The 14,089-nt window shown below is 49.1% G+C and overlaps 1 protein-coding gene and 1 pseudogene across 1 annotated transcript in view; both read left to right on the plus strand.

Annotated features, from left to right (window-relative positions):
- Positions 1 to 3,067: 3,067 nt before the first annotated feature.
- Positions 3,068 to 4,761, plus strand: LOC146009521 (uncharacterized; annotated as a pseudogene).
- Positions 4,762 to 7,919: 3,158 nt separating this feature from the next.
- Positions 7,920 to 14,089, plus strand: part of LOC146007453 (NACHT, LRR and PYD domains-containing protein 12-like) — a 49,342-nt gene continuing 43,172 nt past the window's right edge. The window contains exon 1 of the mRNA XM_083145808.1: positions 7,920 to 8,245. Within this exon, the coding sequence (XP_083001934.1) occupies positions 8,072 to 8,245 (174 nt within the window). The 5' untranslated portion in view covers positions 7,920 to 8,071. The remainder of the gene's footprint in view (positions 8,246 to 14,089) is intronic.

Below are 14,089 nucleotides of genomic sequence, written 5' to 3' on the forward strand. Positions count from 1 at the left end.
CCATTTGATCCTGGACTACAAACCCGGAGATCTCCATTTGGACACCTCGCTCCAATTTTCCAAATTTGGATACAAATCTTTTCTTCATTGCCATACCAGGAGGTCGAGGACATCACTTTGCCCTAACAACACTGTGGAAGGAGTTGGTTATTGGTGCCATCTTGGGCCACTCCAACACAGTGGTTCTCCCCCTGGACTAGTGCTTGGGAAATAAGCTTTTCCCCTTGGACATACAAATCCGGGACTTTCCTTTACATCAGAGTTCCATGGTTGGTGAGGATTTCTGAGCATTTTACTGTATATTAATTTATCAATTTCTTATGATACCAATTTTTAACATTGCTGGTGAAATCCACCTTTTAGCATTTGCTAGCTATTAAATCATTGTGATAGATTAACCAATTGGCTATGTTTTATTTATTAGGGCTGCTCATCCCCCTTTTTCTGTTTTTGGTTTTGACTATCCTATTTTAGAGCAGCAGCTTGGCAAGGACAACTCCTGTCAGGCGCCCCTGGCCCAACCTCACTACGTGAATCTTGGTCCAAACCTACCCTTTTTCTATTCCCAGCATATAGTCTGGCTGGAGGAAGTTACTGCGTGATGTCAGGGATGTGTTTATTGCCGTGGAGAGTGCTGTATGCCCGGCAGCCTGACCTCAAGCACGGCAGCCTGACCTCAAACCTGGCATGGTTATTCCAGCTGCATATGGAGACCTCGATGCTGGTGGCTTAAGGATGATACGCGGGTTCCAGCAGTCACTTGCGTCCAGCATGTGAATGGTGCTGCTGATGTGTGCCGCTGGAGTCCGAGGTGGTGGTGATATTAGTAGGGATGAGGACTGAGGGATTTAGCGGGGGCATGTGTGGGGTCTCAAACTGCTGTCGCATTCTGCAAAAATGGGGGCAGTTGGTTCAGCAGCTATACATCATTGGTGGAGGCGCTCCAGACAATGAAGCATTTTGGAGGGCTGCATGACATCACGCGCTAAAAACTGCTACCCTCTACCCCCTAACACACCCACACCACCAGCCTGCCACCCTCTACTTCCTAACACACCCACACCTCCAGCCTGCCACCCTCTACCCCCTAACACACCCACACCACCAGCCTGCCACGCTCTACTCCCTAACACCCCCACACCACCAGCCTGTCACCCTCTACCCCAACACACCCACACCACCAGCCTGCCACTCTCTACTCCCCAACACACCCACACCACCAGCCTGTCACCCTCTACCCCAACACACCCACACCACCAGCCTGCCACCCTCTACACCCTAACACTCCCACACCACCAGCCTGCCACCCTCTACGTGTGAACACAACCAAACCACCAGCCTGCCACCCACTACCCCCTAACACACCCACACCACCAGCCTGCCAACCTCTACCCCCAACACACCCACACCACCAGCCTGCCACCCACTACCCCCTAACACTCCCACACCACCAGCCTGCCACCCTCTACGTGTGAACACACCCACACCACCAGCCTGCCACCCACTACCCCCTAACACTCCCACACCACCATCCTGCCACCCTCTACGTGCGAACACACCCACACCACCAGCCTGCCGACCTCTACCCCCTAACACACCCACACCACCAGCCTGCCACCCACTACCCCCTAACACTCCCACACCATCAGCCTTCCACCCTCTACCCCCTAACACACCCACACCACCAGCCTTCCACCCTCTACCCCTATCACACCCACACCACCAGCCTGCCACCCTCTACCCACTAGCACACCCACACCACCAGCCTGCCACGCTCTACTCCCTAACACCCCCACACCACCAGCCTGTCACCCTCTACCCCAACACACCCACACCACCAGCCTGCCACTCTCTACTCCCCAACACACCCACACCACCAGCCTGTCACCCTCTACCCCAACACACCCACACCACCAGCCTGCCACCCTCTACACCCTAACACTCCCACACCACCAGCCTGCCACCCTCTACGTGTGAACACAACCAAACCACCAGCCTGCCACCCACTACCCCCTAACACACCCACACCACCAGCCTGCCAACCTCTACCCCCAACACACCCACACCACCAGCCTGCCACCCACTACCCCCTAACACTCCCACACCACCAGCCTGCCACCCTCTACGTGTGAACACACCCACACCACCAGCCTGCCACCCACTACCCCCTAACACTCCCACACCACCATCCTGCCACCCTCTACGGTATATAGCAGCTTGTTCCTCTAACCAATCCTAGCACTACAGTATATAGCAGCTTGTTCCTCTAACCCAGGGCTGGGCAATTGCGGCCCTCCAGATGTTGAGGAACTACACATCCCAGGATGCTTTGCATTAGTTTTGCTATGTGGCCATGCTGAAACTGATGCAAGGCATGCTGGGATGTGTAGTTCCTCAACATCTGGAGGGCCGCAATTGCCCAGCCCTGCTCTAACCCATCCTAGCACTACAGTATATAGCAGCTTGTTCCTCTAACCCATCCTAGCACTACAGTATATAGCAGCTTGTTCTTCTAACCAATCCTAACACTACAGTATATAGTAGCTTGTTCCTTTAACCCATCCTAGCACTACAGTATATAGCAGCTTGTTCCTCTAACCCATCCTAGCACTACAGTATATAGCAGCTTGTTCCTCTAACCCATCCTAGCACTACAGTATATAGTAGCTTGTTCTTCTAACCAATCCTAGCATTACAGTATATAGCAGCTTGTTCTTGTAACCCATCCTAGCACTACAGTATATAGCAGCTTGTTCTTGTAAGGATCCTAGCACTACAGTATATAGCAGCTTGTTCTTCTAACCAATCCTAGCACTACAGTATATAGCAGCTTGTTCCTCTAACCCATCCTAGCACTACAGTATATAGTAGCTTGTTCTTGTAACCCATCCTAGCACTACAGTATATAGCAGCTTGTTCCTCTAACCCATCCTAGCACTACATTAGATAGCAGCTTGTTCTTCGTAGCAACTGATACAAGATGGAGTCTGTTGCAGCTAAGATGACTGTATGTATTTTGTCATTATTGTGTAACGCAGGACTCGCTGCCAGTGGTGAGATTGTAGTTATGACAACAAAGGAAACATCCGCTTACGACAAACATCAACATATTAAAGATAATATCATGCTAACAAGGGGACCAGAAAATGGAAATCCTTCTGTATACCAGCTGAGCATGGATCTTTCTGACTCTGGATATCGTACATACAGCCTGGGGAAAGAGAACCTACAGACACCCAATAAAGTGATTCTATTAGTAGGAGCTACAGGAACGGGGAAAACGACCCTGATCAATGGGATGGCCAACTACATCTTGGGTGTAGACTGGAAAGATGACTTTAGGTTCCAACTTGTCCACGAGGTTACAGGTAAATCTCAAGCTCACAGCCAAACCTCTGTAGTTACAGCCTACAAGATAAACCATGAAAGTGGCCACCGAATCCCATATTCCCTCACCGTGATAGACACACCAGGGTTTGGGGACACCCGAGGAATAGAACAGGACAAGAAGATCACAGAGGACATCGATGCATTCTTTACAGCGGACAGTGGTATTGACCAGATAGACGCTGTGTGCTTTGTAGTTCAGGCATCTCTGGCTCGGCTGACGCACACCCAGAGATATATTTTTAATTCTGTGTTTTCTATCTTTGGGAAAGATATCAGAGACAACATCCTGATCCTGATCAACTTCTCAGATGGAGCAAAACCTCCAGTACTGGCGCCATCAAGGAGGCTGAGATCCCAAGCCCTCTGAACAACGATGGTGAACCCGTTCACTTCAACTTCAACAACTCTGCTCTGTTTGCCAACAATCAGACCAGTGACATGAGCTTTGATGAGATGTACTGGAAGATGGGGGAGCAAAGTATGAAGTCATTTTTCAATGATCTGATTAAAATAGAAACCAAAAGTCTGAAGCTGACCAAGGAAGTTCTCCGGGAACGGAAAGAACTTGAGATTACGCTGCAGGCCTTACAGCCACAGATAAAGGCCGGGCTAATGAAACTGGATGAACTAAGTAACACAATGGAAGTTCTGCAGCAGAACAAGGACCGTATGGATGCTAATAAAGACTTTGAGTATGAGGTCACCAAAACTGTCCCCGTGCAGGAAGAGAACAACACAGGTGGCTTCATAACCAACTGCCAGCAATGTCACTTTACGTGTCACTTTCCATGTAAGCTTCTTGATGACTCAAATAAACATCGCTGTATTGCTATGTGTGATGGAAAGTGTACAATGTGCCCGGGTAAATGTGTTTGGAACGTGCATTTCAATCAAAAGTATAGGTGGGATTATGTGAGTAGAACAGAAAAAATAACCTACAATGAACTGCAGAAAAATTATGAAGCCGCTTCTGGAGAGGTGATGACTGCAGAAAAGTTGTTCAAAGAACTAAACATGGAATATCGTATTGTGAAAGAAACCGTGTTTGACATGATTAACAAGTCCTCCCAGAGCCTGAAGCGCCTCCGTGAGATCGCTCTAATACCAAACCCTCTGTCAACCCCTGAATACATTGACCTGATGATACAGAGCGAGGAACAAGAAGCCAAACCAGGATACCGGGAGAGAATAAAGTCCCTGCAGGAGGTCAGGCAGCAGGCGGAGTTGTTGGAGAAGATCGAAAATGGAGAAGAGCTGTTGCCTGAAGGACAGGGAATGTTTAGCAAAATGTTGACTACTGCCAAGGTTGCTGCCAGAGGTGCTGCCAAGGGTTTGGAGAAGACAGTGCTTTCCTTCTTTTCTAAACCGTAATGTGCACAATGAGTCCGAACACATCAAAGCCATTATTTGGAGAAAATAACAATAAGAAGTTGGTAATTCACATACAGCTACGAGGAAATTATCGTTATTTTATATATTAACCACAAAAATGTTGTTTTATTCTCACAGTATGCGGGTTATCACAGTGATAGGCGGGGTGTTAGGTGTAGGAACTAAAAAGGGGTGTTAGGGTTACACACAAAAAGGGGAGGGTTAGGCTGCCTGAGGGAAAGGGTTAGGAGGTAGTGATAGAGGGTTGGGGTACTTACGGAGCCTCAATCTGGATCCTCTGCATCAGGATTCCTTTGTCTGTCTTTTGACCACTGGCATCCTAAGAACCGGTAACACGTATGTATACCAATATTGGTCTTATTCCACAAATCACTGATGGAGAAGTTGCATTCCTACGTTATACTCCCACAATCTCCACAGTAGCTATGGATAAGTTGTCTTCTACTCACATTATGCTTGCTTACATATATATGTAAGGAAAGGCTTTACTGTACCTGTTACATACAGAGTGATAGGTGCATGTATATGTATAATTGTTTCTAAAGTATATTACACAATGTTTTCTGATTTGTTACACATGATACGTGTTAGAGAATTCATAAAATAAAGGCTATATAAGTACATGTGTGTCCTTGTATTCCTATACCAGATTACATGATGTACAGTAATAAACCATTTGGCACTATGAGCTGTATAACACTCTGTATTAATGCTGTCTCCTGTATGTCTGATCCTTATATAAAAACAGAGGAACCACTAGAAACTAGTGTTAAATAAGGCGCTTATAAATCCAAAAATATATAATAATTGAACACTGTGGGGGAAATGTAATAGGATGAGAGATTCAGAAAGTGAGAGATTTGGTAAGAAATCTCAAGTTTTTTAAAGCGGCAATCATTTACACTGCAAACCCTGTTTGATTGTTGAAGTATAAATGATCATCCTATTAAATTTCACCCTTAATGCAGGGTTGCCTACCCTCCCGGAATGGCCGGGAATCTCCCGCAAATCAGGTCCCCCTCCCGTTCCCCCGGGAAAGGTGGGCAACCCTCCCGGATTCAGGAGCCGATCGTGGCATTTAAATGCCGCAGTCCGTGGGTCTCAGAGGAGGGGCAGAGCTAAAATGTCACAATCGCGTCATTTTAGCCCCGCCCCCTCCACAGAGATCTGTGAATTAGGCTATTTTACATCCTGGGGGCGGGACTTAATGATGTCACGCTCAAGCCCCGCCTCCAAACGGCTGCTGAAAGTCTCCTCTCCGGGCTTTTCCCAGAGAGGAGAATCTAAAAGTCGGCATCCCTGCCTTAATGTTTGTTATAAAAATAAACAGCAGACCTCTATACAGTATGTACAAATAAACTGTCCTTTGCCTGATTCTCAAATATGCAGGGTAGGGACAGAGAGAGATTAAGGGTAACCAAAAGGTGGAGATATTGCACTACTTAATTTTATTTAGCGCACCATGAATGGATACACACACATGTGGACATTAATGGGGAAATTTACCAATATGAAAAACCTAGTTTTTCGTATTGGTATTTCCCCTACGGCTGCATACGACTGTTTGAGTCGTATGCAAAGTCGTGTTCCGGAGGGGAAATTACAAAGCAGTCAGCAGTAAATAATTCTCCCACTAGAATCAGAATCAGCTGTATTGGCCAGGTATACTTATGTGTACTGGGAATTTGGTTTGGATTGCTGTGCAACAGCCAGGGTGGGAACAAGTGACAGTACAGATCTATAGCACACATACAGATATGCACTAGGTGCATCCTGATGAGGGACACGGACATGGGGACATACAGTTGCTGAGCAGTACAGCGCCCAGGCAGCCATTTAGTGGCGCCACTTGGTGATTGCTACAGCCAGTTTGGTAGACAAATAAAAACAGTACAGATATAGGACACGTACAGATGGAGCGCCTCTCTTCTTTGGCTGGGGATCGCCAGCACGTCTCCGCTGGCGATCGCCGGCGCAGAGGCGCTCCATCTGACTGGGATGCGCGTGCATGTGAGTTTCAGCTGCTGCAGGTCCCTGCCCATCTCCACTTATGGGAGACGGACAGGGATAGGGGGACGGCGGGGCGTCGAGGGGCACCGGGGGAGGAGGCGGAGCCAGCTCTGTAGCCACGGGATGTGCACGAGCATCTCGCACGCGCACGCCCCTGGAATAGAATTGCCAGCCCCTGCAAGGAGGAGAGCTGCTACATCTGTATGCATTAGATGTATCCTGATGGGGGACATATAATTACGGAGCTGTACAGCACCCAGGCAGCCATTCAGCGGTGCCACTTGGTGATTGCGACAGCCAGATAGGTAAGAAGTAAAAAAACAGTACAGATATGGAACACTACAGGGGAAATAAGGGGTACATGTTTTGGCTGGGTGGCACAGATCCTAGGCAGCCATCAGCGGCGCCATCTTGACTTCGCTACTTTCAGGGCAGCAGTGAAAGGGCTTCTCCCCTTCAGCACGCTAGGGCCAGCATGGATGGATAGAGAGGCTGGCCTGCTGCTGGGGGGTGGGCCAGCATGTCAGGGGCCCTGGCTGTAGCTGGGGCTGGAGGGATTCAGTCAGTGGGGCGGGGGGGTTAGCAGGCTTCCGCTGTGGAATTGATAAGGGGCAGCTGATGCAGAATCAGCCCCACGGTGCTGTCAGAAGAAAGAAATCTAGATATTTCTCCCCTTTTTAGTGTGGGGGCGGAGGTGGATTCAGCCACACTCACGTAAATTCAGACCACCAATGTGCCTTCACAAAATGGTTCCCAGTCTTACACTCCGAGTCTGACTCCTCGCTGCACAGTTAATGTAGACCTTACCTTGCTTGTTATCTGAAGTGCGCGTCTCCACTACAAGTGTCTGATGTTTGCCCCAGATGTGTGTTGCTGCCACTGTATGGGATTGTGATCAGTCACCAGGGCCGCCGAGAGGCAGGGGGGGCGGGTACATTTTACCTGGGCCCGGGCCCCGACACACAAAAAAAAAAAAAAAAAAAAAAAATATTAAAGGGGGCGTGGCCACGGGTCCGCGATTAGGCCACGCCCCCGAATGTGCCTAAGCCCGAGGCGGGCTAGACGGGGGGCAGGGTGCCATCTGCCCCCCAGGCCAGTATAATTTATGTGTTACAGGGCCGCCCACCTGACTACCAGAGGCAGGTACATGTCATGATGCTCCGTCCTGCCTCCTGCTGCTCCCCATGCCCATTCTCACCTATGTAGTAGTAGCAGCACGGGGCTAACAGAAAATGGCTGCCCCCGTAGCTGGCTACAAAAAGATGGCTGCCTTTGACCAATGGAGAGCCAGGTTTCCTCTCCCAGCAATTCCAGAGGCAAAAGAGTGAAAAGGGGCGGAGCTTATCGGGGTTTGCTGCACTACGTAGTGCTAACTGCACTTCAAAGAGGAGCAGCATTAAAAGAAACCTTATGGAGCCCCCAGAGTCCAGACTGCAGGAGAGAGAGGGCAGAGGTGAGGACAGACTACTACTCCACTCCTTTAGCAATCAATGGCAGGGGCTCGGTTTACATAATAAAGTCTATATATATATATTTTTTTTTTGTGTGTGTTTGTATACAAGTTATATGTGTTGGTATCTTTGTTTTTCCCATTACATATGTTTTCCAATTAAGAAAAATTAGTTGCATGATTTTTTTTTTTTGCAGACATAGGGCCAGAAGCACTAAGCTTTCAAAGTGATAAAATAGAGAGTGCTAAACAGCCAGCCAATCAGCCCTTGTCTGCCATGTCACAGACTGTGTTGGAAAATGTCAGACGGGAGCCGAATGGTTGGTTGCTTATCACTCTCCATTTTATCACTTTTAAAGCTTAGTGCAACTCGCCCCTAAATCCTGTGGGTAAGGGATTTTTTTATTTTTTTTTATAAGCAGCCTGCCTGCCAATGGTGTGTGCGGGTGCAGGGTGGTGGTGGTGTAGTTTGTAGTTAGGGGTAGTGTTTCTGCAACTGCAGGGTTAGGGGTGGTGTAATTTCTGCGGGAGTGGGTGCAGGGTAGGATGTAGTGTAGTGTGATCAGGTACAGGATTAGGGGTAGTGTGTGCGGGGAGCAGGTGCAGGGTTATGGGTGGTGTAGTGTGAGTAGGTGCATGATTAGGGGTAGCGTAGTGTGTGAACAGAGCAGGAACATGGTTAGGGGTGGTGTTGTGTGTGCAGGGAGCAGGTGCATGATTAGGTGTAGTGTGTAAATGGAGCAGGTGCAAGGAGCGGGGGGGTGGGTAGTGCATGCAGGGAACAGATGCAGGGTTAGGGGTGGTATAGAAGAGCAAGTGATGGATTAGGGGTAGTGTATGTGGGAAGCAGGGTTAGGGCTAGTGTGGTGTGTGTGTGTGTGTGTGTGTGGAAAGTACGTGCAGGTCAGGGGTAGTTTAGGTAGTGTGTGTGTGAGGGATGTGGGGTTAGTGGTAGTATAGTGGGGTTAGTGGTAGTATGTAGGGAGCTGGTGAATTGTTAGGGGTAGTACCTGTCCTGTGCCCGGGACATGGAAGCTGTGTGCAATGCATGGGAAGAGACTAATTAAGCTAATCGGAAACTTTTAATTGCATAATTGCGTGGCCAGAGATGTCAGAGCAAGTGCTGACAATTTTTTTTTTTTAAATATGGATTTTAATTTTAACTGAGCTTAAAAAAAACTGAATATCAAACTTTTTGCGCATACCGGTAAACCCCACATGTGCCTAAACCACACCCACATTACACAAGCCATTCCCTGAACATTATTGTCATGGCTATGCCCCTTGAAAAGTTGGGCCACTTGCTTGTGTCTGTCCCCCAGGCTGAAAGTTGCCAGCCAGCCCCTGCCGGTCAGCGATGGCTGTCCTGCTCCAAGTTCCTGTTTCACAAGGTAATGCCGCCCGCAATGCATGGCTATGGACAGGGGGAACAGACAAAAAGCATGTGTGTGTGTAACAGACTGTGTATGTATGTATATATGTGTGTGTAACAGGCTATGTGTGTGTGTAACAGGCTGTGTGTGTGTGTGTGTGTAACAGGCTATGTGTGTGTGTGTGTAACAGGCTTTGTGTATATGTGTGTGTGTGTGTGTGTAACAGGGTATGTGTGTGTAACAGGCTTTGTGTGTGTGTGTGTGTGTGTGTGTGTGTGTGTGTGTAACAGGCTATGTATGTATGTCTATATGTGTGTGTGTGTGTGTGTGTGTGTGTGTAACAGGCTATGTATGTATGTATGTATGTCTATATGTGTGTGTGTGTGTGTGTAACAGGCTTTGTATATATATGTGTGTGTGTGTGTGTGTGTGTGTGTGTGTGTGTGTGTTACAGGCTATGTTCTGTATGTGTGAAGGAACAGGCTATGTATGTATATATATATGTGTGTGTGTGTGTGTGTGTGTGTGTGTGTGTAAGTAACAGGCTATATGTGTGTGTGTAACAGGCTATGTATGTATATGTGTTTGTGTAACAGGCTATGTATGTATATGTGTGTGTGTAACAGGCTTTGTATATATGTGTGTGTAACAGGCTTTGTATGTATATATATATATGTGTGTGTTTGTGTAACAGGCTATGTGTGTGTGTAACAGGCTATGGCCCTCATTCAGGTTGGTTCGCCCCCCCGCACGTTCACACAGGGGAGCGATGTTGTGCATGTGCAGCCACTTTGTGTGAGCGGGCGCGGCAAACCGATTATTTGCCGCCCCGATCGCATGCAGCAGTGTGAACGGAAGCGTGGGGTGGTGGATATGGGTTGCGCCGATGGGAACTCCTATGACGTGGGTGCCGGGGGAGGGCAGCTGATGTCACCGGATGTCAGCTGCCCACCCTCTTCTGGTACAGGAGCGCCACAGATCTAAGACCGCAGAGACTGACTTAGATCTGCGAGCGCTTGAGCAATCATTTGATGGTCGGCGACCGCACTGCCCGGCACACAAGCTGCAAATCGATGATTACTGTATGTAAAACATCCGTTCGCATGCGTGAAATCGGAGGTATTTAGATAACCCGCAAAGCTGCAAATTTTGCAGCTTTGTGGTCAATCAGAATGACCTCCAATGTGTGTGAAGGGAACAGGCTACATGGGGCCCATTTATGACAGATCATATATGGAATGCGATCTGGGTGGGACCATACTGCCCAGGATCACATGACATTAAAGAGGTTTAATGGACACAATCCCCCCTCTCCCTCCAGGTGCACATACCGCTGGCCATCACAATGCATCTGCTCTTGGCGCCGGATCTGTAGCTTTGGGGGACACAGCAGATACCGGCAGCTCAGCTCGGCAATACTGCAAGTAGTGGCATCTGCTGCTTCTTGCCAGAACTGTTGCCGCTTTCCCTGCTGCGTGTGTGAGCTTGGGATCCTTATACTCCAGAGGCGGCGCTTCAAATGGGGATGATCGTGCCAGCCACAGATCTTGGAGAGAGGATCCGTGGGCTAGCCACCCCTGCTGTATGGCATAGGGGTCTGGGCAGCGCAGGGGGGCAGAGGGTCCCTGTGACGGATGGGCAGACAGCAGTGGGGTCCTTGCGGAGGATGGGAGCTATTACCTAGTTCTCATCGTCCGCAGGGACCCTGGCGCTATCTGCCCATCCGTGACCACGACCCCTTACTCCCATGGGCGCAACCCATATCCACCACCCCACGCTTCTGTCCACACTGCTGCATACGAACGGGGCGGCAAGTAATCGATTAGAATTTTGGCTCATTCTGTGTAGCATAATGTGTAAGGGGCAAGTATAAGGGGTCTACTATTGTGTTGCATAAAGGGTATATGGTGTGGTACACACCCCTATATCCTTTAATGGCCACACCTCTTTTCTGTTGCTCGCCACTCCAGGGGGGCCCCGTGACGCTGTTGTACCGGGGCCCAGGATTTCTCTTGGCAGCCCTGTCAGTCACCACAGTGAGGTGCCAGCCCGAGATTTTAACTGCTCACACTATAGCTAAATACTTAACCTGACAAGAAAGACATGTTATTGCTATTGGTTGAGTATTGCTTCATGTCCACACTGTGATGCTACAGTCTGTATAATAAAGGTATTCAAATTTTGCAACACAGCAATGGACCTCTAACCCGGGTCCATCTCACAAGCGGCTGCTGGGATGGTTTTTTTTTGGTGGTCTGACGATGGCCTGTCGTATAGTCAGAGAATGGCTGCACGGGTCTCTGAATCATTGGCTAACCTCCCCCGTACACACATAGCAAACATTATACAGTAAATCCCCTCACACTGACTTTACATACTTCAAATGGCCTCCCAGGTATAATACATGGCAATGCCAATGAGTTAGACCTGAGCAAAGCCCCTTGTGTACCCTGATTGCTGGCCCCTGTCTTCTGGGATCTTGGGAAGACGGCATGTGCCGAATATCAAGTATCTGGTTTTCCTTTATTGCTCCTCTCCGTGATGTCACATAGAGATAATACATTTAGTACCACCATTTATCTCTATCTTACTAAGCTATACAGCAGTGAAAACACCATTCATATACATCCAGTGGTTTTTGCATGACGCCAGAACGAACAGAAAGACAAAAACTTGGAATGTTTTTAAAGCTCGTACACAGTCCCTAGAAGTATATTTCTCAGGGTTTCCCCTCATACATAGTGGAAGGAGGCTTCTCTCTGAGTACAGGGTGAAAAGGACCTGTTTCCCCCTGTATTTCTATAACCAGCACCAAGCTCTTGGCCAAAATATGGTGGACAAAAAGAGTAGGGCTCCAACAGCCAGCAGTGTCATGCCACATCCGAGGCTGGTCAGGTCCCTGAGGGGAGTGGGGATCGTCCAATAATGGGGTCCTCCCTAGGCTGAATCCCGGGGCTGTCCCCAGCACCCTTAGACTGAGTGCTGGGCTGATGTTCAGGGGCATCAAATTATTTATAGGTTGGGAGGGGAGCAAGATTTTGTATCAGTGCCCTCCTTTTATGTTCCAGAAGAGTGGAACAAGCAGCGCTCTGTTGCTATATATATATATATATATATATATATAACCCCTGGGCGTAACATCTCTTCCACCTCCTGCGTTACTGCTGGCCGCTCTGCTTCGGATATGCGATAGGGCCTTTGCTTAATGACCACCCCAGGTAGAGTCACAACATCATTTTGGATGATCTGTGTCATTCCCGGGATGGCAGAAAACACATCTTGGTAGCGCTTCACCAAGTTCACCACTTCCTGTTTCTGTCCAGGAGTAAGCGTGACTTCACCCTCCTGTCAGACACTGTAATTGACTGGTCCCACTGCCTCTATGATCTCATAAGGGCCCCACCATTGAGCATACATTTTGCTTTCTGTGGTGGGTACAAGCACGAACACTTTGTCTCCTGGGTTAAAGGACCGGTTGACTGAGGTAACGTCATACATTTGCTTCTTGAGGTAACGTCATACATTTGCTTCTTGAGGTAACGTCATACATTTGCTGCTGATGATGTTGGGCCCTTTCCATGTGTTCGTGGTGCAATCTTGATTTATTTATTTCTCTTTCAATTGTCCTGGTGACACAGCTCACATTGGGGATGTAGGAAGGTCCGGCGGAGCCAGGCACCTATGCTAAAAGCTTTGAGAGGTAGGCTCCTCCCACTGCATCCCAGCATAACCAGTTCATGTTAGGTGCCCACCGGAGTGGGTGCTATGCTGAAAGGGCTGTGACAGCAGCCAGAAGAATTGAGATAGGTGTTTTTGTTTTATTAATTTTACACTTAGTTAGGTAGGAAACAGTGTGAGGATTCTGAGAATTTACACATACTGTCAGCGCAGCAGGGGCTGGCAGAATCGCGTCCTGTTAGTGCCCTATGCACAGAGAGACGCTGTCTGGCCTCTCTGTGCAGCGCTACTCAGCCTCTTTTAGGAGGCTACCTGGGGTGCCCTGAACCGGCACCCCGCAGGGGGGGGGGATGGGCGCTCCGTGATAGCGGCGCCATTTTACATAGGGTTTGCAAGCTGAATCTCCTTAGAGAAAGCAGCTTGTTACAGGTGCCTGCGGGCGATTCCAAGTGATCCCAGCTTGCAGGGGAGGCACAAGGATTGGAGAATCTAACTACAGGGGGGTAGTTGGCGCCACTGAGCCACAGACCCCGCGGTAGCAGGGACGGGATGCAGTTACAATCCCGGCGTTCAGAATCCCGACGCCGGAATCCCGACCGCCGAAATGCCGACACTTTCTCCCTCCTGGGGTGTCCACGACACCCCTGGAGGGAGAATAAATTAGTGTGCCGAGCGTAGCGAGGCACCGGGCCCGCTGCGTGGCAAGCGCAGCGAGCCCACAAGGGGGGGCGATCCACGTCCCCCCCTTGTCGGCATTTCGGCTGTCGGGATTCCGGCGCCGGGATTCAGTACTGAA

Source organism: Crinia signifera, chromosome 6 (genome assembly GCF_055691185.1).
Source record: "Crinia signifera chromosome 6, ASM5569118v1, whole genome shotgun sequence".
In the NCBI taxonomy this organism is placed as follows: domain Eukaryota; kingdom Metazoa; phylum Chordata; class Amphibia; order Anura; family Myobatrachidae; genus Crinia; species Crinia signifera.